General features: G+C 44.9%; 1 protein-coding gene across 1 annotated transcript; it reads right to left on the reverse strand.

The window, feature by feature from the left end:
- Positions 1–4,817: 4,817 nt before the first annotated feature.
- Positions 4,818–24,653, reverse strand: LOC148140894 (class I histocompatibility antigen, F10 alpha chain-like). The gene is made up of 7 exons (XM_087979669.1): positions 24,602–24,653; positions 16,140–16,400; positions 15,090–15,365; positions 14,695–14,973; positions 6,878–6,985; positions 6,466–6,498; positions 4,818–5,390 (listed from the first exon to the last, which is right to left on the reverse strand). Exons 1-7 carry the CDS (start codon positions 24,651–24,653, stop codon positions 5,386–5,388), a joined length of 1,014 nt encoding a protein of 337 aa, XP_087835795.1. The 3' UTR covers positions 4,818–5,385.
- Between the last annotated feature and the right edge of the window lie 349 nt (positions 24,654–25,002).

Here is a 25,002-nt window from a genome sequence, read left to right on the forward strand (position 1 = left end):
CAAGTGTCACTACGTACTGAGGTTCTCCCTGTCCCCGGTGTTGCGAAGGATGGGCCTGGCCTCGCTGCCGCGGAACGCTCCGAGTAGTTGGACCGTTCCGTATCACCTGTCCTTCGTGGAGAAGTTTATGAAGAAAAACACCTTTGACCACAAGTCCATCAGGAAGTGGTCAGCACGTAGTGTCCTTGAGACCCTTCGGGAAAATGTTTACATATGTATGGCATTACCAATTGTACAGATTATCAAAATATTTTATGAATAAAGTATATTTTTGAAATAAGAAAATTTTAAAAAGACCTAGAGTCAGAGAGAGTTGTAGAAACATACAGCATGGAAACAGACCCTTCAGCCCAACTCGTCCATGCCCACCACCAGGTTCCCTAAACTAGATTAATCCCATTTGTCTGTGTTTGTCCTGTATTCCCCTCGACCTTTCCTGTCCATGTACCTGTCCAAATGTCTTTTGAATATTGTAATTGTACTCACCTCTACCACATCCTCTGGCAGCTGGTTCCATATACCCTCCACCCCTTGTGTGAAAAACTGGCCCCTCAGGTCCCTTTAAATCTTTCCCCTCTTATACCTCTATCCTCTAGTTTTGGACTCCCCTCCTCTGGGGAAAGGCCACCTCTCATGTTTCTATGTTCCAATGAGTGCAGGCTAATCTACTCAAGCTCTCCCCATCAGACTGAACCTCCATATCTGAGACCAGCTGAGTGAACCTTCTTCAGACTGTCCTCACTACCAGGATATCCTTCCTTAGATAAAGGACCAAAACCTGTTCACCGTCTTCCCACTAGGTCTGACCAGTGCCATCTATAGTTTTTACAAAACCTCCTTACTTTTACACTCCATCCTTTTGAAATCAAGGCCAACATTCCATTTGCCTTCCGGCTGAACCTGAACACTAGCTTTTTGTGATTCTGGGGTGAAGACCCTGAAATCCCTCTTTCCTGTGGCTTTCTCCATTTGAATGATATTCAGTCCCTGAGTTTGTCCTGACAAAGTACAAAACCTACATTTTCCCACATTACATTCCATCTGCCAAGTGTTGGCCCATTCAGTCAATCTCTTTATATCCCTCTGCAGACACTTCATGTCATCTTCATCACTTGCCATCCCACATCTTTTTGTATCATCCTCAAACCAGATTGTATTACATTCACTTTTCTCTTCCATGTCATTAATATCTTTTGTAAATAGTTATGGCCCCTGTGGCAGTAGTTACAGGCTGCTATTGTGAAAACGCTGCCTTTATTGGAACTCTCTCTCTTTAATTCCTTTGCTAATCCTCTATCAATACTAATATACTACCTCCACCATCATGGGCTCTTATCTTATTGAGTAGCCTCATGTGGGCCATTATCAAAAATTTCACCCACTGCTTCCGCTGTATCTATCTTGCTTGTTCCTTCCTCAAAGATTTCTATTTATTTTTCAGGCAGGATTTCCCCTTCACAATGCGATGCTGATTCTGCTTGGTCATGCTGTTTATTTCTAGATTCATTTTCCCAATAACAGGCATCAAACTGACCAGCCAAAAGATATCATTTTTGTTTCTTTTTTTTAAATAAAAGTGGCAGTTTTCTAATCTTCTGGGATTTTTCCAGAATCGAATAATTTCCAGAAGATTCAATGCATCAACTTTCTCTTTGGCTACTTCCTTGAATACGCTGGGATGCATCCCATCAGGTCCAGCTACAGCTACAAGCTGGACTACATTCTAGACCTCACTGGGGACAGAAACATCAGACATTTTGAAAGCCTTGAAGCTATTCTTTGAGCACTCCATGACTGATTATACAGAACGGAAATGTGCTGGACATCAGATCCCTGAAGGAGACAACGAATATGGATCAGTCCGGTGATGGCATTGAGGAAGCGGGCTGGGATCTCAGAGTCTGGATAACTGAAAGCTAATCTTGTTGGAGATACAAATGTCTTTTGAGAGGTCCCACCATGACAGCGCAACTTCTGAGAGAGGAAAACCTTGCTCGAGAAATCTATTGCCATGTGCAGAAGCTCTGAGGTTGTCAATCAAAGCTGGAGAGGATTAACGGACAAAGACAAGGTTTTGCATTATGCTGAGACTCTGTCCCGGTAAACAAGAACAGCATAATGGGAAAAACAAGAAGAAGTATTTGCTGAAGGGCCAGCAGAAACATCAAGCCCAGTGGACAGGATGTAAATGTTGCAGAGGACAACACAGCAAAGAAAAGGAAGGACATCAAGTGTTGGGAAATTTGTGGTCTACATGCAAGAATCTGATTCAATTTAAACACGAGTCTTCAGCTCAAAACAGGAAAAGCAGGCCCAAACTGATTATTGCTGGAGACATGTCAGATGGTGATTCTAAACGGGTCAGTCTAAACCATATAACCTGTCAGCATCACTGGGTCTCAAGGTAACAAATGGTTTGTTCTTGTTAGAATGATGACTGCAGAAGGAGGGCATCAGGTGAATGTGAACTGTCAGACAGGCGCCAGTGATTCATGCAACATCATAACCTTCACAGACACGTGTGAAGTGGCTCGATTTGATGACCTGAAAATGAATCCATCAAAGGTAAATTTGAGACCATCTAATGAAACATCACTCTTCCCAAGAGGACAAATGAAGCTGAGAAACCAATGTGATTGTCACAATAAAGACCAGCAGATCCAGATCGTAGACATTGAGTAACAATCCATTCATCCCAGCTGAAGCAAGTCTAAAGCTTAGATTGGCAACGAATATCATCTCAAAGAGGATGAGAGTGTGAGACCAGTGCAGCATTTGCTGAGGAGAGATCCAGCTGCCCTCCTGTCCAACCTGAAAGGAAAGATAGTCGAGCTGGGGAAAAAAGGGAGTTATCAAGAAAGGGGCAACTCCTACAGAATGCATTTGCAGCATCGCGGCCATGGGGAAAAAACACCTGGAAATCTGAGAGGTTGCATAGATCCAAAGGATTTCAATGATTGTTCCAGAACAGCATCAAAGCAGACAGCATGAGAACATCAGGGATCTTCTGACAGTGGATATTATTGTGGATTAGCTTCTCATATAAAGATGTGGAAAGACAGTGAAAGAAGCCATTGCACAGACTCTGATTAAAATGTAATGTGACTGCGGTGGGGTCCTGACAGATGAAGTGGAAGCTGAAAAAGGAATAGGTGAAGGAAACTGAAGTCGAGTGCTCAGGAAATGTTCGACAGTGAGAGGATTTCACCCTGATCCTGACAAGGTGAGAGCTGTAACAAAGACATGGGGATGAACAGATGTGAGAAGTGTGCAGTGTTGTGTTGGTCACATAAACCACACAGGAAAGTTCTTGTCTAATTTGTCATGAGACTGTGAACCAATGTACAAGCTCACTCCTGAGGAGGGCCAGTGGTACTGGGGCAGGAACAAGAAGCAGGTTTTGCTCAAACAACCAAGATCACCAACTTGTGCCCACACCAGGTGGGAAGGTTTCAGGGGAAAGTGGGACAGACTGCAAGGAACAGTTTTGTTGATGAAATTTTTTTGTGAACTGTTTCTAGTAATTAAGTTTTAACTGCAAATGATAGTTGACACATTTAACGTATTTTAGATAAAAAGAGATATCATTTGTGAAATGCAAATTTTATATTGTAAACACTGACTTGCCATCATCACACGACCACTTATGTTTTTCTTAGAGTTTCACCAATAAAACTGAAAAACCACTGCATGACACAAACATCACTCACTGAGGTGGGAGTATTTGTTGACAATGTTTTTTTCTGACAGATGTTAGCATTGGATCCATGGTCTCTCGGTGTATGAGTGTGTGTCTGTGTTGCTGAGTATGTGTCTGTGTGTGTGTGTGTCTCTATGTGTGTGAGTGTGTGTGTGTGTGTCTAGTGGGGGAGTGGTGGTTGTGACAGCAGCTGAGGAGTGGACAGGGGACCTGGAGGTGGCACCGAGACCCGGTTCACAGAGGGGAGCGAGACAGAGCCTCAGCTGCTGTCACTGACTCCCCCCTCCCCCCCTCCCCCTCCAGGCAGTGTGTTCAAAGGCAGCATCTGTCAGAAGGAAACATTGACAATAAAGGTTCCTCTCCATCTGTCCCAGCCCAGAAGCTTGTGTGCTAAGCCCCGGGTGAAACATTCAGCTGGTGAGCCTGCCCTTTCCTCCCTCCAATAGCTGCTGGGTCACCAGTCAGTGAAGTATTCCTGACTCCCAGCAGCTGCCTGGCCCTCTCTTCACACTCATTCAGATCCTTCCAAAAGGACACTCGTGACCCCCCGGGGAATGAACACTCCCAGACATTATCAACCATCCAACTCTGAAACACACATATTAAATAAACATCACTTTGTACATCCTGAACAAAAACAGAGATTGCTGGAAAAGCTCAGCAGGTCTGGCTGCATCTGTGAAGAGAAATCAAAGAAATCAGAACAGTTCTGAGGAAGGGTCACCAGACTTGAAATGGTAACTCTGATTTCTCTGCACAGATGCTGTCAGACCTGCTGAGCTTTTCCAGCCATTTCCATTGTTGTTTCTGATTTACATCATGGAGGAAGGGCTCATGCCCGAAACGTCGATTCTCCTGCTCCTTGGATGCTGCCTGACCTGCTGCGCTTTTCCAGCAACACATTTTCAGCTCTGATTTACAGCATGTACAGTTCTGTCGGTTTTTACTGTGTACATCCTGCTTGGTTTGGGGAAGGCTTCCTGGGGAGTTGCATGGTCATAACCCTTTCCCAGTTCACACTGAACTGAAGCTCAAACACTGCTGATTCCAAAATCCACAATCTGCAGAGTGAATGAATTAACCCTTTCCTGTGAAATCATTAATGAATTCAGACAAATCAATGATCAACAATAATTTATTGATTGGCAACTGCAATGATCAGTCTCTGCAGTTAATTGTTGATGATAAATAATGACAGATGTTTGCTGCCATAAATACATGATTGTGAACAAATAAAATAAAGGAAGTTTACATAAAAGTTCACATTTGATCACGCTGTTTACGTAAAGTGCAAAATAGATCAGTTCAGCATAAAATAGATGAGAATAAAAATGGAAGAGTAGAAGTTAAATAGTGAGAGAGATATCAATATAACAATAAGACAGTTACAAAATTCATACAGACTTTAACATAAAAGTTAAAATTTCGTTGCATAAAGTGCAGAAATGATTCACGTCCGACAACACAAAAACTCGCTCAGAGGGAGTTCAGGACATTGCTACATTTCAGGTCAATCACTGACCCACTGAAGACAGTGAGGATGAGAAAGTGTGAGGGAGGAACCATCCATGAAGATCCCTCTGACGGTGACACTGCTCACATTTCTGAGACGGGATGGAAACACGACTTGAGAAGGTCTCACTTGCAGAATCAGGATCCAAACGTGCGGATCTGGAATCCACTGCTCAATCTGTGGAAACACATTTTCAGGAAAAGTCAATCTCAATCCTGAATCAACTGGGTGTGAGCAATGAGCTGTAATTCTGTGTGTCTGCTGTGATGTGGAAGGATGGACGGTGATGTCCATGTTCACACTGGAACAGGAGGATCCCATTATTCCTAAATGAAGCTCCGGGAATGACCTTTAGTGGAGCTCAGGAAACCCACAAGGTCAGAAATGGACAGACACAAGGCAATCTCTTCAGGATGGGGAGGGGAGTGAAATTAGTCTGACAGGGTTTAACAGTGTCTGGGAGGGTGGGACAGGGTCAGGAGGGGAGGGGAATTAGTCTGACAGGGTTTAACAGTGTCTGGGAGGGTGAGTCAGGAGGGGAGTGAAATTGGACTGGCAGGTTGTCACGGTATCTGGGAGAGTGAGACAGGGCCAGGAGAGAGTTGAAATTAGTCTGACAAGGTTTTAAAGGTCAGTGAGACAGGGTCAGGATGGGAGTGAAATGAGTCTGGCAGGGTTTAACAGTGACTGGGAGGGTGGGACATGGTCAGGATGGGAGTGAAATGAGTCTGACAGGGTTTAACAGTGTCTGGGAGGGTGGGACAGGGTCAGGAGGGGAGTGAAGAATTTCCAAATAAGTCTACCGACAGAAATTGATATATCATTGACGAAATTATGAAGAAGCTCGAATAGATACATCCAAAGCTGAGAAAATAAAAAAGAATGTTTGAAATGGAATGAAATATAAAGTTACACACTCAGAAATATTCTCTTTCACTCATTGGACCCAGGATTCAATCACCCTCAGCACTGACTAACCACATTCACACAGCACAGTGCAGAAGGAATTAAGGGTGAAGGAGTGGAGGGAGAGGGAGTAGGGAATGAGAAAATAGGGGGTGAGGATTGGAAGGAGAGGTTGTGGGGGTATGGAGTTGGGGAAGAGAGGGATGAGAGGGTCATGAAGGATAAGAGAGTCATGAAGAACTGAACCGTGAGGAAACTAATGAGAGTCCCATCCAGGAGAATGTAACTCTACACCTTTCAATCCCTCTCCCATCATTCCCAACACTCTGTCCCCTCAGTCACTTACTGGGAGCTGTTGTGTATGTCCCACTCAGTGAACCTGCAGAAACAAAATAAATGTCCATTAGGATGGGGAATAATCCATTCTCAAAGAATGAGAACACAACAAGTGTGAGGGAATGGAGATTGTGTCAGAAATCCTCATTCCCACACTCCCCTCCATCCTTACACCTTATGGAGATTCTGGAGATCTCTCCCATCCCATTGACATTCAGTCAGTGAGGATGTAAGTGTGTGTGAAGTGTCTGGTCGGGTCCAATCACACAAAGGACGATCAAACAGGGAACAAGACGTGTTTATACGTGTGTATCTGTGTGTGGGAATTCAATCAGTTCCATTCCCCACAGTGCCCTGTACTCCCAGTACTGGAGACTCACCCAGTCCCCTCAGTTCCACATTCCCCTCTCTCTGAATCTTACCTCTCCAGGGCCTTTTCCAGATGATTATTCCAAATATTGTAGCCATTGCAGCGATTAATCCAATCAAAAGTAGAAGATGGGAACGTACCACACTGTTTTCTGGGATTTCTGAAACACATTGGAATAATATCAGGATTATCTCTGTTCCTGGATCCATCCTTGGTCTGTGTTGGTTGGGGACAGTTTAGTTTAACCCACCCATTGGGAATTGATGGACTTGGTTCAATAAATTTTGCACTCCAGATCTCATTGATGGGATCGATGTCATAACTGCACAGAGGATGGTATCCTTCACCAAGTCACCTTTTATTTGTATATGAACAGTCCTTGACTTTAGGATTGACTCTTTCAGAGTCAGGTAGCAGAGTTTCATCATCTCTGACACTTCCCTTTTTATTTGTCAGCCAGGGCTCCTTGAATGGGGTTGGATCAATCAGGGAACTCATGTTCTCTGAGGTCCTGCTGGCTAGCCTTGTTACATCACAACTTCCCTCCCCCTCTGAGTCCGAGAACATAGGCCAGCCATTTTCCTTGGAGAGCATCCTGGGGCGTTTTAACACTGGGACAGCTTCCACCGTGTTCAGCAGATAATAACGCCAGCATCGAATGCATAGGAGCTCGCCTCTTGTGCCAGGAGTGCCTTGGCAGGATTTTATTTTCTTCTTCCAGTGGCAAAGGCATTGAGTTGGCTCCTTCTGTCATGTCCATCTCAGATTCTAAACTCTCAACAATGCTTGACAGAGATAGGGAACCCATGGGTTCTGGCAGCCTTTCTGACTGCTCAAAGGGGCAGTGTACGTTTTGCTCCTGCATTGTTTACAAATTTACAACTTTCAAATGGACCTTGCGCTGGTTCAGGACCATCGCACCTGCCTGACCTTTCCACATCACTGGTCCTGATCTCACATGGAGCATGCCTATTTCCCATATAGGGCCATTTCCATCATTCTTACACCAAAACTCCTCCCCTTACTGTGATGATACTGCGACTTTGAGAGGTTATTTTGTCCTGTTTCTTTTCAAAGAGAGGTTGTAAGGCAGAGGTGTCGAGTTGTCTGGTTGGAAAGCCAGTGAAGTGACTGGCTTATGAGGCCTTGGGTTTTTTAAAGCAGGAACAATAGAAGCAGCCTGGATGGGTGTGGCCAGCTCTCGGACCTAGATTTCTAGTTTGTAGTTTGTAGTTTTTTAGCTTTGTGATTCAGCATCAGTTACTGTTGGAGTCTCAACAGGCTTGGAATTACAGTAAATGTCCCCTTGCTGCTCCTCTCTCTGAGCTTTCTCTTGAAGATTTTCCTTCTGGCTTGCTGCAGTTACCTGTGAGACAAATCTATTTTCTGAACTTTGCCAAGGGATGTGTTTATGGGATGTTACTACATTGAATCATTAATTAGTAATCGGTACTGTGTCTATTGATTTGTTAATTTTTCTGAGATTTATGGTATTCTAAATTCCACTTTCTTTAGTTATATTTTAGCTCTAGTGATCGATAAAGTGTGTTTTGCCTAAAGCTGTGTAGTGTGACCAATCGAATTGCATCTGGAACACAGCACTTTACAGTTGCCTTTAAAATAAGATAAAGTTAGGCTCCAGGCTGCCTTCTTAAAATATTTTGCAGGGGTCTGGTCTGATCCTTAATTCCCTGCATCAAACAGTTTCTCTTGTTTGATGGAGACTTGTGTCCAGCGTTGGTGTTCCTGAGGCCATTACACCCGACTCCCACAGGTCTGGGAAGGTCAGATTCAACCTGGTGGAGAGTCTTCTACCCATTAGCAACTCTGCTGGTCCCAACTCTGCTGTTGCATGTGGGGTGATCCCATAATCAAATAAGAACCATGATATCTTGGTAACTATCAAGAGGGTAGGCTGTTTTTCAAGCCAGCCTTTAAAGTTTGGACTGCTTTTTCTGCCAGGCCATTCAATGTTGGGTGGTATGAAACTGTCCTTACCTGAAGAATCTCATCCCATTTTAAAAACATGACAAAATTTCTGGTTTGTAAATTGTGGTCTGTTACTTGTGCTACCTGGGAGGCTTTAGCGTGCGACTGCAGAGGCTTTAAACTAGTAAGGGGATGGCTCAAATCAAAGTAACAGTGAGTAAAGAGAAAGGGCTGAGGCTGGTACAGCAGGTAAGGGGAACAGCTCAAATAGTCAAAACAGGCAAGAGCTTGGCAGTGACCAAGGTCAGAATGATAAACTGCATTTACTTCAATGTAAGGGGTCTGTCAGGTAAGGCAGATGAACTTAGGGCATGGTTGGGAACATGGGACTAGGGTATCACCGCTATTACAGAGACATAGCTCAGAGATGGACTGGACTGGTATCTCAATGTTCCAAGGTATAGATGCTGCAGGAAGGATAGAAAGAGGGGGAGGGCAAGAGAGGAGGACAAGATTTTGGTTCAGGATAACATTACAGCTGTACTTAGGGAGGCATATATTGGGAGATTGACCAGTGAAGTTATATGGGTGGAACTGAGAAATAAGGAGGAGATGATCACCTGGTTGAGATTGAATTATAGCCCCCAGTAGGCAGCAGGAAATTGAAAACCAAATGTGTAAGGAGATCTCATATCTGTAAGAATATTCGGATGTATTTATGAGGGAAACCAAAAGGCAGTTGATATCCATTGAATTGAAAAATTTTTGGACCCAGAGATACCAGCTCACGGCAGAGGATGGAATATTGTTAGAACTTGTTAGAGAAAGTGTGATTATCCTGAGTAAAGGCCGCTGCCAAACTCTAGCTGAACTCCACCAGGGATCTCTAAAATGAAATGCGCGGGGAGACATCGCATGTCAACACTAGATCTTCCTTGGGATCACAGAGTGCCAATCCTTAGACAATGACAGTTGTTTCATGACTTCATTGAAATCTCGGGCTTATGTTTGCAAGGAAGTTAAAGTGTCCAGCCATAGTGCGTGTTTAGGGCATTTCAGAGAACATCTCTGACACACACACACACACTAAACAACCCCACCACCCTGTGGCGGAACACTTTAACTCCCCCTCTCACTCTGCCAAGGTCATGCAAGTCTCTGGGCCTCCTCCACCACAAAACCCTAACCACCCGATGCCTGGAGGAAGAACGCCTCATCTTCAACCACAGAGGATCTTTGTGGATTTCACCAGTTTCCTCATTTTCCCTCCCCACACCTTAATCCCAGAAGCAACCTTCCAACTCAGCACCACCCTCTTGAACTGTCCTATCTGTCCATCTTCCTTCCCACCTATCCGCTCCACCCTCCTCTATCATCTTTGCCCCCACCTTCATCTACCTATTGCATTCCCAGCTTCCTCCCCCTCACCCAATCTCACCTCCCATTTATCTTGGGCCACAAGCCTCATTCCTGATGAAGAGCTTACGCTCGAAACGTTGATTCTCCTGCACCTCAGATGCTGCCTGACTGACTGTACTTTTTCAGTGCCACATTCTTCGACCCTGACCAATGAAGGCAAGATGCCATACGCCTTCTTTACCACCCTCTCTACTTGGGTGGTCACTTTCAGGGAGCTATAGACTTGAACCTCAAGATTCTTCTGTCTATCAATGCTGTTCAGAGTCCTGCCATTAACTGTATCCTTTTCCTTAACGTGTGATGTCCCAAAGCACAGCACCTCACAATTACCTGGATTAAACTCCATCTACCATTTTTCCGCCCATATCTGCAACTGATTTATATAAATGATGAAAAGCAATGGAGCCAGCACCGATCCTTGTGGCACACCACTGGTCACAGGCTTCCGGTCCAAAAAGCAACCCTCTTAGACCAACCTTTGTTTCCCACCTTGAAGCCAAGTTTTATATTCAGTTAGCTAGCTTCCTCTGGGTCCTATGTGATCTAACCTGACTAACCAGTCTACATGCAAAACTTGGTCAAACACTTTGCTGAAGTCCACATGGACAACATCTACCCCTCTACCTTCACCAATCTTCTTTGTTACCTCTTCAAAAACTCAGTCAAGTTACAGAGACACAATTTCCCATGCACAAAGCTATGTTGACTATCCCTAATCAGTCCTTGCTTTCCAAATGCATGTAAGTCCTATTCCTCAGAATCTCCTCCAACTATGTACCCACCATTAACGTATGGCTTATTGGTTTATAGTTCCCTAGCTTTTCATGACAGCCTTTCTTAAATAGTGGCACCACATTAGCTACCCTCCCGTCTTCTGGCACCTCTCCCTTGGCTATTGATGACTCAAACAACTGAGCTAGGTATGCAGCAATCTCTTCCCTAGCTTCCCACAGAATTCTGGGTAATGCCTGATCAGGTCCTGGGGATTTATCTACCATTATACATTTTAATCTTCAGTACCTCCTCTTCTGTAATGTGCACTGTTTTCAAGACATCACTATTTATTTTCCCAAGTTCCCTTGCTTCCAGGGATCTCTAAAATGAAATGCGCGGGTATCTCTGGGTCCAAAAATTTTTCAATTCAATGGATATCAACTGCCTTTTGGTTTCCCTCATAAATACAAGTTATTTCCGTTTTGAAGGGATTGGATCTTTCTGTATCCAAAGCCTGATAGTCAGCTCTGATTAGGAGCTTGTCCAGAAAGTTTAATACCATTATAGACTTTTCCATTGGGGGTGCTACCCAGTGGTGTATTTGCTAATGGTAGGCAGTTCAATGCATCCACATTCGCTACTCAGCCTCCCAGGTGGTGTTCTGGCTTGCGATTGGCCCAAAATTACAGGGTGGTTCTGCCTTGTCCTCTTTAAGCACACCAAGTAGTCCATGATTATCACAAATTTTAATTCATAAAGGTATTGGTGGAATGTCCTGACTCCAAATATGACCATCAATCCTTCCTTCTGTATCTGGGTGTAGTTACGTGCTGCTTTGGCCAAAGTCCTGGATGTATATGCTCTTGGATGTTCCTCTCCACTGAGTCACCATGAGCTAATACAACTCCAATGCTATGCGGGAAGACATCACATGTCAATACTAGATCTTTCTTGGGATCATACAGTGCCAATCCTTCGAGAATGACAGTTGTATCGGTCCTTCATTGAAAGCTCGGTCTTATGTTTGCAACCATTTCCCAGGCTGATCCTTTCTGTCACGAGTTGATGTTACGTTGCCAGGATGGAGGCCAGGTTATGTACAAACTTTCCAAAATAATTTACCAGCCCAAGCTATGACGTAAGTTCCTGGACAGACGTAGGAACCAGAGCACCTTTGATCTCCCTCACTTTATCTTCCAACAGGTGTAACCCAGAGTTTTCGAATCTGTATCCCAGTAGATCATTTGGGATACACATTTTTCCCTTCTTAGGCAAATGCCTCCCTTGGAAAACCACCTTCGGACTATATCCAGTTCTCTGACTGCTCCTTATTAGTTTTCCCTGTTATTGGCTAATTTACCATCGAAGTAAATGGCGACCTGGGGTAGACCATGCAAGATGTTCTCTGTTGTCCACTGAAAGATCAAACAGGCTGACAATACCTCAAATGGCAGTCTTGTATCTTGGTTCAATCCCTGATGGATATTAATTGGAGCATATGTCTGGGAACCTGGTCTAATCACAATTGCAAGAAAGCGTGGCTCATGTCCAGCTTTGTGAAGGAGAACTCCCATCCTGCACCAACGTTGTGCACAAATCCTGACGGACTGGTTATCTATTCTGCTGTCAAAAGCAGTTTACACTTTGTTTAAAATCCCCACCAAGGCAAACCGACCCAGTGGGCTTCAGTACCATTCCAATCACTGCTGCCTATTCCACAAACTGGACTGGTTTGATAATTCCTTCACTTTCCAGCCTTTTAATTTCTGCCTTGACTTTTGCCTGTAAGGCCAATGGCACTGGGCAGGCCTTACAGCATCATGGGATTGATTCCTGGTCAACATGCCAGGTGGCCTGGCTCCTCTGATAACCCCGAGATCTTCCTGGATGACCTACAGGTAATTAAATTGAATTTCACTCAAGCAGCCATTTTCTAATTGAAACATATTGAGCCATTCGGGGTGAATCTCTCACAACTGATTTCTCCCCATTAAGCTTGGATTTGAAGCTTTTAGCACAATCACTGGTCACTGAACCAGCTGCCTTCCGTGAAAGAGCGGAACTGAAGTTGTACCCCTATTCTCTGAAGCTTCCTCAGTTTAGGTTCTCAGTCTGGCCAAGATCTTGTGCAAAGTTAAGGGTTGGAATTCAGAGTGAATCTTGTTAAAGATTGGTTCTGTGATCACTGATCCAGCTGCACTCGGATCGCCCTCCATCAGAACAGAATGACCAGTTAACCAGACATTTAAATTGGTTGGTTCTGATTTTGATGTTAAGAAGCAATTTAACTGTTCCAAACCAGATATAGGTGGATTTTTCAGGTTACCCTCCAGGATACTGGCCTATAAGTTATCTCACTCACTTTAAGCCCAGTCGGGCTCTTTTGCTGTCTCAATTCCATGTACCAACAGAAACCACAATGACTTGATGGCCACGATCTTGAAGAAAATTCTAACCATTTGCCAGGGCTTGGTTTGGGGTTTTGCTGTGAGCCAACCTCAAGTCCCTCTGATTGATATGTCTTGAGTGAGGCTATATAATTGCCTGCACTTAGGCGGTGTTCCCCAAGTTAAGTTGGATTGTCGAGGGATCCACTTCCATTGGAATGCCCTGCAACTCATGAGCTCCACTTGCTGCATTTTCCAAAGATAAAGCCTGCTTGAAGTCCTGTTGGGATTCAGCCAGTCGGTGTTTTTGCGTAGTTACATAATTAATTGCAACATAGTGACATCATTAATAACATCATAGTTACATCAGTAATTCCACATATAATTCTCTATGCATCTCATTAAAGGTTCAGCCAAATTCATGTGCTTCTGTCAGTCTTCTTAACCAAGTCAGGAATCCCAATGTGGATTCCCCTGGTTCTTGAATTGCCAAATAAAAACAATTGTGTCCCAGAATTAGAGGAAACTTTTGCTCATAATAATCCTGAATTATCTCCATTAATTCTTGAAAGGTTTTAGTATCTCGTGCCTCAGGAAAAGCTAGGATCCTAATAACAGAATAAGCTGCAGCTCCACAGGCTGTCAGGAGAATTACTTGTTGCTTTTCGTCTGCCACAATGTCGTTTGCCCAGACAATGTGCCGCATTATTTTCACAAACTGGGCCCAGTCCTTGATCGCAGGATTGACGAGTCAAGTTTCCCAAACAAATGCTTCCCTGACTGAAAGGTGCCTGTTGTGAGCAAGTTTCTTCACGATCATGCTTTACCCCCATTGCCCCTGAAATAACCCTACAGAAGCTAGCATTCACTCACCAAGCCACTCATTATTTACACATGACCCGTCCTTGACGTTAGTAGTACCTCATTCAGATTCAGCTGCCAGACCCTCAATACCTCTGACACTCACCCTTTTTTTAATGTCAGTCATGACTCCCTGATTGGATCAGGTTAACGGCCCAATCAGAGGCCTCCTATTGACACGGTGCAGCTGGCTGACCTTGGTACAATCACGACAGGAATAATCTGGTGCTGGAACCTGGGACAAGGGAGAACCACCTTCAAATTAGACTGAAACCATTTAGGAGGGAAATCAAGAAGCACTACCTCAGAAATTCACTAATGGAAATCTGGAGTTTTCAAACCAAAATGCTGTGAGCACTGAGGATCAATTGAATATTTCCAACCTGAGGTCAGGAGGGTTTTGTTGGGGAAGTGCAGCAAAAGACATGGAGCAGGAATGGGTAAAGGGAATGAGGGACAGATCAGAGATATCTCAATGAGTGGTGGAAAAGACAGGATGCACGCACATACAGACACACAGACACACACACACACACACACACACACACCAGTCCCTTACCCCACTGATTGAGCTGGGCCTCTGTCAGGCTGCTGTGGTCAATGTGACAGGAGTATTGATCCTCATCCCCAGCATTGATCTCAATCTCTTTCTGGATCTGATGGGTCCCATTGTGGTTTGGTCGTATCCCCGAGGATTGGGTCTCAGACATGACCTCTCCATTCCTTAGCCAGGTCACCTCGATGTCTACAGGATAAAACCCAGTGACCAGGCAGGAGAGAGTGAGCGGCTTGTCCTGACCATTGGGCTCCCTCCTGGAGATGAACACTTCAGGCTGAACTGTGATGGGAAAGGGTAAAAACACAAACAATAGACAGACACTGAATGGAATGGGAGAACGGTTTCATAGATCAGTGAGGTTAGATCAGAACATGGAACAGAACTGAAATACATACCTTTCCTTGTGAAATAATCCTTTCCAACTTCCAGATATCTGTTTAAATGTTCAACAGATGTTTTTTGCAGATATGATTCCCAATAGTAGTTCCAGGATTGATCTGAATTCCATTTCTCTTTATTGATCACTGCAAAGTGATTTGCGGCAACCCATCTCATTCTGTCTGGCTCTAAACTAATGTGGTCCTTTCCATCAAATCCAAATCTCATCGATCTCTTCACAGAGCCATCTTCACTGACCTCAACAGAATGTATCCATTGGAGAGTGTGAATTCCTGTCAGTGACCAGACAGGGATCAATCATCAATAAATAATAGATAATCACACACTGTGTGATCAGAGGGAAAGGGGATCAAATATCAGATGGAAATAGGGGATGAGGGTCACAGTCTGATCAGAGGGGAAAGGGTTCCAATCTCAAGTTAAAGTTGCAGAATGAGTTGACAGTCCTCAATTCACTTTACATTCCAAGGTCAGTGCTGGGGATGGACTGAGTGGGGTGACCCAGGGGTCAGTGCTGGGGGATGGACTGAGTGGAGTGACCCAGGGGTCAGTGCTGGGGGATGGACTGAGTGGGGTGACCCAGGGGTCAGTGCTGGGGGATGGACTGAGTGGGGTGACCCAGGGGTCAGTGCTGGGGGATGGACTGAGTGTGGTGACCCAGGGGTCAGTGCTGGGGGATGGACTGAGTGGGGTGACCCAGGGGTCAGTGCTGGGAGATGGACTGAGTGGGGTGACCCAGGGGTCAGTACTGGGGGATGGACTGAGTGGACAGATCCAGGGGTCAGTGCTGGGGGATGGACTGAGTGGGGTGACCCAGGGGTCAGTGCTGGGGGATGGACTGAGTGGGGTGACCCAGGGGTCAGTGCTGGGGGATGGACTGAGTGGGGTGACCCAGGGGTCAGTGCTGGGGGATGGACTGAGTGGACAGACCCAGGGGTCAGTGCTGGGGGATGGACTGAGTGGACAGACCCAGCGGTCAGTGCTGGGAGATGGACTGAGTGGAATGACCCAGGGGATAATGTGGACAATTGACGGTGAGATTTTACCTGAAGTCTGGTTTGTCCTTTTCATGATCGATTTCAGATTCCCCTTTGCCAGCCTGGTGTGTGTGATCGCCTGATCTGTAGCATCGTCCCAGAATTTCACACTGAGTGAATCAGCCAGGAACTGCTGCCTGGGGACACAGCGACGGGTATCACTGTCAAAGTAACCTGTTTGTATTCCGTTGACCATCGCAACAACAGTGACTTCAGGGAAATCTTGTTCTCCTGAGACAATTGTATATTTTATAGTTCGTGAGTTAGTCTCTGTAATATAAACAGTTCGAGAAGCTGGTTATCAAACTGCAGAACAAGCACTGGAAGGGAAACTGGGAGGGAGAGGAACTAGCAAACAAGACAGAATGTGGCTGGTGGGGGGGAGGAAGAGAGACTTGGGGGATAAAGAGAGCCAGACTGGGGAGGGATGGAGACAGGGGAGGGACAGAGACTGGGGAGGGACAGAGACAGGGGAGGGACAGAGACAGGGGAGGGACAGTGATTGGGGTGGGATGGAGACTAGCATTGGAAAATAAATACTGGGGATGGGGGAGAGAGAGACACTGGGAAGGAACTGGGAAATAAGGAAGAGAGACTGTACAGCATGGAGGAGGGACACTGAGGAGTGAGGAGAGAATGTGGAGGGTTTGGAAATGAGATAAGGAAGGTCAGAGGTGAAGAGAGAGCATTGGGATGAGGACAAAAGAGACTGGGACCTGGAGGAATAGAATGGGTGGGGTTACAGATCGAGAAGGGCGAGAGACAGGCGTAGAAGGCAAAGATATTGCAGGGGAGGGAAAGGGATTGGGAGGAGCAAAGGGACTGATGAGGGGATAAAGACTGTGAAGGAGGGGGAGAGAGAGAGATTACACAGGACAGAAAGAAACTGGGATGGGGAGCGGGGGGTAGGGGTTGAGACCAGGGAGGGAAATGAGACTCTGGGGAAGGTTGGATAAAAGATTGGGGAGGGGATGGGAAAGAGGCTGAGGGTAGGGAGGGGATAAGAGCTGGGAGGAGGTGGAGAGACTCAGGAGGAACAGAAAGAAAGAGAGAGAGAGAGACACTGGGGAGGGGAAAGAGAGAGAGAGAGAACAGCGGGAAGGAAGAGAGAGAGATTGTTGGGAGAAAGCAAGAGACGAGGAAGTTTGCTCAATGATTTGGTTGATATTTCCTAGTTCTGCCATTGGATGTTAAAAATGTCCAATTTCGCTTCATTTATCCCTGTCATTTAAACAGGAGCTGTGCCACATCATTTCATTCGGTATTCGAACTGGGGATTGCTTCATTAATTGGGAGGCACTGGTGTTGGACTGGGGTGGACAAAGTTAAAAATCACACAACACCAGGTTCCAGTCCAATCGGTTTATTTGGAAGCACTAATTTTCGGAGAGCTGCTTCTTCATCAGATGATTGTGGAGAATAAGATTGTAGGACACAGAATAGACAGCAAAAGTTTACAGTGTGATATAACTGAAACCATATGTTGAAAAAGACCTGGATTGTTTGTTATGTCTCACACACAGACGGACACACACAGATACTCCTACACACACATACACACACATACACACACGCACACACAGACGGACACACACAGACATTCCTACATACACATACACACACACACACACACACACAGACGGACACACACAGACGGACACACACAGACACTCCTACACACACATAACATACACACACACACACACACAGACGGACACACACGAACACTCCTACACACACCTAACACACACACACACAGACAGGCAGACACACACACACGGGCACACACAGACACTCCTACACACACATAACATACACACACGCACACCCACATGTACACATACACATATAAGTTTGTGGGTAAATTTGTACTTGCAGAATTACATTGTATTTTGCTCAAAAACTGCATGAATCCATGTAAGAGTCTGTAAATCCGTTTTTAGATTTGAATCATTCTGACCATTGTGGCACAGACATTCTCACACAGGGAGTTTACACCTTCAATACCTTATCTGGGCCATTTGTTAAAATGCACTTGAGGATGTAATTTTTAAAAAAAATTCAAACACTATTATCCCCTCAAGACTGATGACTAAACTTTGTGATCTCAGACTGAGCCCCACTCTCTGAAACTGACCTGTTTCCTGACCCACAGGCTATAATCAGTGAAGATTGGGGACAATATTTCATCCTCACTAACACTTAATTCTGGAGCCCCCCAGGGGTGCGTACTCAGTCCCCTACACTACTCACTGTATACCCATGACTGCGTCACCAAATACCAGACTAATGTCATTTACAAGTTCGCTGATGACACCACCACAGTCGGTCGAATCTCAGATAGCGACGATACAGACTACAGATGAAAAACCTGGAAAAATGGTGCACTGAGAATAACCAAGCTCTCAATGCCAGCAAAACCAAGGAACTCATTATTGACTTTCGGTGGGATGTTACTCCTGCCCCCCTGCACAGAGGTGGAACGAGTGGAGAGTGTCAAGCTCCTGGGAGTGGTCATCCACAACAAGCTTCCTTGGACTCTTCACATGGATGCACTGGTTACAAAGGCCCAACAACGTCTCTTCTTCCTCAGGCAGCTGAGGGAATTTGGCATGACGCTCTGCCAACTTTTATAGGTGCGCCATCGAGAGCATTATGTCTGGATGTATCACTACCTGGTATGGCAACTGTACCATTCAAGATCGGAGACGGTTACAGAGAGTGGTGAACTTGGCCCGGACAATCACAAAGGTCAACCTCCCATCTGTAGAATCCATCTACCAGGCCCACTGTCAAGGAAAGGCCACCAGCATTCTCAAAGATCCATCCCACCCTGGCAATGTTTTTGTATACCCTCTGCCATCAGGGAGAAGGTACAGAAGCCTGAATTCATTCACCAGCTGGTTTTGAAACCATTTCGACCCGACTGTTGCTAGAATACTGAATGGACTCACAAACTCGTAGCATTTGCCTGTACCTGTGTTTTTGTTTTGCTGCTGTTTTAATTATTATTTGCTTATCTATGCTACTTAACTCTGTGATCTGCCTGTATTGCTCACAAGACAAAGCTTTCCACTGTTCCTCAGTACACATGACAATAAATTCAATACAATTTTGCTGTCAGCCCTGAGCTGTTCAGTTCCCTGACAACCAATCACCTTGCTGTTGGCGGGCAGAGGAGCCCTGTCATTACAACTGGCCATGAGGCCACAAACCAATCAGCTTCACTTTAAACCACCCCTCAGCCCCAGTTTACTGGTGTACTGATCCGTATGATATCATTCAGGTTTACCTCATCGAATATAAGTTCCCTGATTGTGGCTGTTAACCTCATCCAATCAGGAAGCCCCAGCTGACAGATATAAACAGGAGGGAAGGGCAGTGTTTGTCACTGGCCACCCGGGTGTTTTCCTATCTTCCTGGTGGTGGAAATTGAATAAAAGATTGGTGCACTTTGTGTCTTTCACTGTGTCTCACACCTGCACACACACACCATGGGTGCTGGGGATAAAATAAGCACTACTGCACTTAGGTGGTAGTGAGGGGGTTAAATAAAAAACAAAATAGGAAAAAAAAGAAAAAAAAACAAACTGGCTAAGAAATTAAAGAGAAAAAAAAAGAAAAAAAAGAGAAGTGGTTTGATGTGAAGGGCAGTGCTTGTCACTAAGAAAAAAAAAAAAAAAATAAATAAAAGGGGTGACATTCCAACTCTATTTTGATTTAATCCCTACCCTCCCCTTCACTCCTTTTGATCACACAGCACTGCAAAAAAAAAGAAAAAAAGAAAAGAAAAAAAAAATAAAAAATAAAAGAAAAACTGCCGAAAGAAAAAAATAAATAAATAAACAGGAGGGAAGGGCAGTGTTTGTCACTGGCCACCCGGGTGTTTTCCTATCTTCCTGGTGGTGGAAATTGAATAAAAGATTGGTGCACTTTGTGTCTTTCACTGTGTCTCACACCTGCACACACACACCATGGGTGCTGGGGGAAAAAATAAGCACTACCGCACTTAGGAAAAAAAAAGAAGAAAAAAAAAGAAAAAGAAAAAAAAAATATAAATAGGGATTCACACAGCACTGCCCTTTGATGGGAAAGGCACTGCTGGTCACAGGCCACTTGGGTGTTTGTGCAAGGACTCTCCTTAAAAAAAAAGAAAAAAAAAAGAAAAAAAAAATAAACAGGAGGGAAGGGCAGTGTTTGTCACTGGCCACCCGGGTGTTTTCCTATCTTCCTGGTGGTGGAAATTGAATAAAGATTCGTGCACTTTGTGTCTTTCACTGTGTCTCACACCTGCACACACACACCATGGGTGCTGGGGATAAAATAAGCACTACCGCACTTAGGTGGTAGTGTGGGGGTTAAAAAAAAAAGAAAAAGAAAAAAAAAATAAAGAAAGGGAGCCAGTAAAAAAAAATATATAGACAGGAGTGTTGGAGTGCATTATTTCCCCCTCCAACTTTATTTTAATTTAATCCCTGCCCTCCCCTTATTAAAAAAAAAGAAAAAAAAAGAAAAAAAAAGAAAAAAAAAGAAAAAAAAATAAACAGGAGGGAAGGGCAGTGTTTGTCACTGGCCACCCGGGTGTTTTCCTATCTTCCTGGTGGTGGAAATTGAATAAAGATTCGTGCACTTTGTGTCTTTCACTGTGTCTCACACCTGCACACACACACCATGGGTGCTGGGGATAAAATAAGCACTACCGCACTTAGGTGGTAGTGTGGGGGTTAAAATTAAAAAAAAATAAACAGGAGGGAAGGGCAGTGTTTGTCACTGGCCACCCGGGTGTTTTCCTATCTTCCTGGTGGGGGAAATTGAATAAAGATTCATGCACTTTGTGTCTTTCACTGTGTCTCACCCCTGCACACACACACACCATGGGTGCTGGGGATAAAATAAGCACTACCGCACTTAGGTGGTAATGTGGGGGTTAAATAAAAAAGAGAAAAGAAAAAAAAAATAATAAACAGGAGTGTTGCCTGCCCCTCTTCCCTGGAGTTGTTCAGGGGGAGGTGGGCGCCGCAGGGAAAAAAAAAATGAAACAGGAGGGTCAGGGGTTCTGTCCACTCGAGGAGCTGGCTCCGTGCTAGCTGAGTCACTGTCATGTGCTATGTACCTGTAAATAAAGGGTGACTCCAGTTTGGGGGGAGAAAGTGGAGTCCCACACCAATGTTCTGGAATTAAACATAGGAAATGAGAGAGGCATGGGAATAGATTTGGCTCGAGTAAATTGGGCAGGAAGGGTAAAAGATAAGAGAGTGGATGAGCAGTGGCAGTTGTTTAAGGGGCTAGTAAAATTCCTCACAACTAAAATATATCCCAGTGAGTAAGAAAGGTGGTAAGGCGTTGGGGGGTTGGTGGGGGGAGGGCAGGGGGTAGAAGGTCAAAACCTTCCAAAGCTAAAAAAGGAGGTCAAGGACAATATAAAGTCAAAAATGAAGGTCTACCATATTGCAAAAACCAGTAGCAGGTTGGAAGCTTGGGAAACTATCAAACATAAGCAAAGGGATACCAAAAAATTAATAACAGGAGCTAAGGTAAGTGAAGAAAGAAAATTGGCACAAAATATCAAAAAAGGAGAGCAAAGGTTTCTATAAGTATACAAAAGGGAAGAGAGTCGCTGATGTGAATGTTGGTCCCTTGGAAGGTGAAACTGGAGAGTTCATCGTGGGGACAACTGAAATGGCAGAGATGCCAAAGCAATGCTTTGCCCCAGTTTTCACAGTGAAGGACCATTCTTATTGGTTCGAGTCAGAGGCAATAGAAAGGGGAGAACGTAAAACAATCAGCATTGATCAGGAAAAGGTACTCAGCAAACTATTAGGATTGAGGGCAGACAAGTCCCCCGGTCCAGATGGCCAAGAGCCGATGGAATTAAAGGAAGTGATGGTGGAGATAATGGATCCATTCATTACAATATTCCAAAATTCCCTCGACACGGGAAAAGCTCCCATGGATTGGAAAAATACTAATCTTATTCAAAAATTATAGACCAGTTAGTTTAATATCTGTTGATGGAATCAATTATCAAGGAAGCAATATCAGGTCAGGTGGCAAGTCAGAATGCGGTCCATCAGAGTCAGTATGGGTTTATGAAGGGCAAATCATGTTTGACTAATTTGCTAGATGGCTTTGAAGATGTGAGAAGCAAAGTAGATAATGGGGATCCTTTAGGTGTAATGTATCTGGACTTTTGGCAGGTATTTGATGAGGTGCCGCACAAAAGGATAATATGGGATTATGGGTAATTTATTATCTTGGGCAGATGACTGGCTAATGGACAGAAGACAGAGAGTCGGGATAAATAGGGTTTTTTTCCGGATGGTAAAAGGTTACGAGTGAAGTGCCACAGGGTTTGGTCCTTGGGCCCCAGTTATTGACAATCTACGTTCACGACTTGGATATAGGGAAGGTTGCCAAAAATAGGCAGGATGGTAAATTGCAATGAGGAAACAGGAACCTTACAACAGATAGGGTAGGGGAGTCAGCCAAAATGTGGCAGATGGAGTATAACCCGGATACGTGTGAGGTCATGCATTGGGGTCGAGCAATGGGAAGGTGACCTTTTATCTACATGGGCAGAGACTTGTGATGCTGAGGTACAGAGGGAGGTGGGTGTCCTCATTCATGAGGTACAGAAAGCTGCATGCAGGTCCAGCAGATAGTAAAGCAAGTGAATGGAATGTTGTCTTTCCTAACTCAGGGAATAGAATATAAAGGGAAGGCCGTATTGTTGCAGCTATACAAGGCATTGGTGAGACCGCACCTGGAGTATTGTGCACAGTTTTGGTCCCCTTATTTGAGGAAAGATGTAATGGCATTGGAGGCAGTTCCCAAGAGGGTTCGTGAGATTGACCCCAGAGATAAGGGGTTTGTCACATGAAGAGAGATTGACCAATGTAGGCCGATACTGTCTGGAGTTTCGAAAAATGAGGGGAGATCAAATTGAGGTTGTCAGGATGATAAAAGTCATGGATAAAATGGATGGGGAATGGATGCTTCCCCTTGTGGGGCATCCTCGGACGGGAGGTTGTAGGATGAGAGGGAGCAAATTTCAAACTGAGTTGGGGCGAAGCTCCTTCTCCCAAAGGGTTGTGAATCGGTGGGATTCATTCCCCCAAAGTGCGGTGTATGCTGGGACAGTGAGTAAATTTAAGGAAGAGTGAGACAGATGTTTAATTGGTAGTGGGGTGAAGGGATATGGGGAGAAGGCAGGAAAATGGGGGTGAGGAGCAGAACAGCCATGATGGAATGGCAGAGCAGACTTGATGGGCCGAATGGCCTAATTCTGCTCCTAGATCTTATGAACATGTGACTTGGTGACAGGATCCCAGCCTTGGTGGAGATATTTCAGCTGAAACCAACAGCTACACAAACAGAGTTCACAAAAGGTATCGAATTCCTTACTTCCAAAACATGCAGCCATCCTTGTAAATCCCTGCTGGAAAACAGGGCTTTCCCATTTCAGTCCACAATATTAAAAATCACAATAAAAATACACTGTTTTTACACATTTCAAACTGAGGGCCATCCACACCACAGCTCACATTTTATTATTGACAGACAAAAAAACTACAGGTGCTGGGAATCCAAACTAGAGAGGCAGGAGGCTGGAAGAACACAGCAAGCCAGGTAGCATCAGGAGGTGGAGAACTCATCATTTTGGAGACAACCCTTCTTCAGGACTTGGGGTGGGTATGGGGGGAGCTGCAGATAAAGGGGGTGGTCCCCCCTGTCCTCACCTACCATCCCACCAGTCTCCACATCCAGCACATCACCCTTAAACACTTCTGCCAACTCCAACTAGACCCCACCACCAAGAACATCTTCCCCTTCCCAAAGAACATCTTCCCCTCCCCAACCCTCTCTGTTTTCCACAAGGACCATTCCCTCCGACACTCCTTGCTTTGCACCACTCTCCCCACCAAACCCCCCCGAACCCTCAGATACCTCCCTGTGCAACCAGAAGAAATGCAAAACCTGCTCAACACACCCCTCACCTCAATCCAGGGCCACAAACCGTCCTTCCAGGTGAGACAGAGATTCACCTGTCTCTCTTCCAACCTAGTTTACTGCATCACCACAAATCCCAGGAACCCCATCCAGGACAAACATATAAATAGAAAGCAGGAGACAACAGCTTCGCTTCACTTGGAGGTCGCCACTGATGATGTTACCGAGCCAGGTAATGAAACGTCAGGATATCAAACCTCCAGCTCAGTGAGCAAACCTACACCCTAAACCTCAACCTGAGCTGCAAACTTTCACAAACCTTGCACTGTTAAGAAGCTTTTAGATTACGAACCTGGACACAAATCCCATCAGAGTCTTCCAGACTGTGCTGCCTTCAATGTGTATAACAGGCGGCTGATCAAATATCCCCCATTTCAAACTCTCCCCAAGAGATTCACATTCACCCCAGACACAGAGAGAGAGAGAGAGAGAGAGAATGGAAAGCTGAATTCTGTACTTACCGGGAGAGACCCAGGAAAAACACAGGGAGATGGAGAAAAGGATCAGCAACATTCTGGGAATCCACTCTCCCTATTCCAGTCAGGGATTGGGAATAAACAGTGATTGGAAAATATCTGCTGTTCACAAACTGAAAAATTAACAAAATAAACATTCTTTCCTACCCATAATGCCATTTCCTGATCGACAAAGTAATTTGATCATTTGCTGAACTTGAAGTTGCCGAACCAGTCTCAGTCCCAGTCTCAGTAAAAAAACCCAATAAAGAGGTGAACAGATTTCTGTCACCAGTTCCCAGGGAGATCAGACACAGACAGGTTGAGTTACTCGCTGTGAAACAGACACAGGGAAAACTGACCTTTCTCCCATTGGCAGGACACAGGGTGTGGGGTCTTTGTGGGAT

Source organism: Chiloscyllium plagiosum, unplaced genomic scaffold, assembly GCF_037043375.1.
Source record: "Chiloscyllium plagiosum isolate Xiang-an unplaced genomic scaffold, Cpla_swu_hap1 HiC_scaffold_35, whole genome shotgun sequence".
NCBI classification, from domain to species: Eukaryota; Metazoa; Chordata; class Chondrichthyes; order Orectolobiformes; family Hemiscylliidae; genus Chiloscyllium; species Chiloscyllium plagiosum.

Coding starts and splice junctions, on each gene's coding strand:
- LOC148140894 (XM_087979669.1), bottom strand. CDS start 24,653: ATGTTGCTGATCCTTTTCTCCATCTCCCTGTGTTTTTCCTGGGTCTCT. Junction 16,401..24,601: donor TTTTTCCTGGGTCTCTCCCG/GTAAGTACAGAA, acceptor TTTATATTACAG/AGACTAACTCACGAACTATA. Junction 14,974..15,089: donor GGATTATTTCACAAGGAAAG/GTATGTATTTCA, acceptor TTCCCATCACAG/TTCAGCCTGAAGTGTTCATC.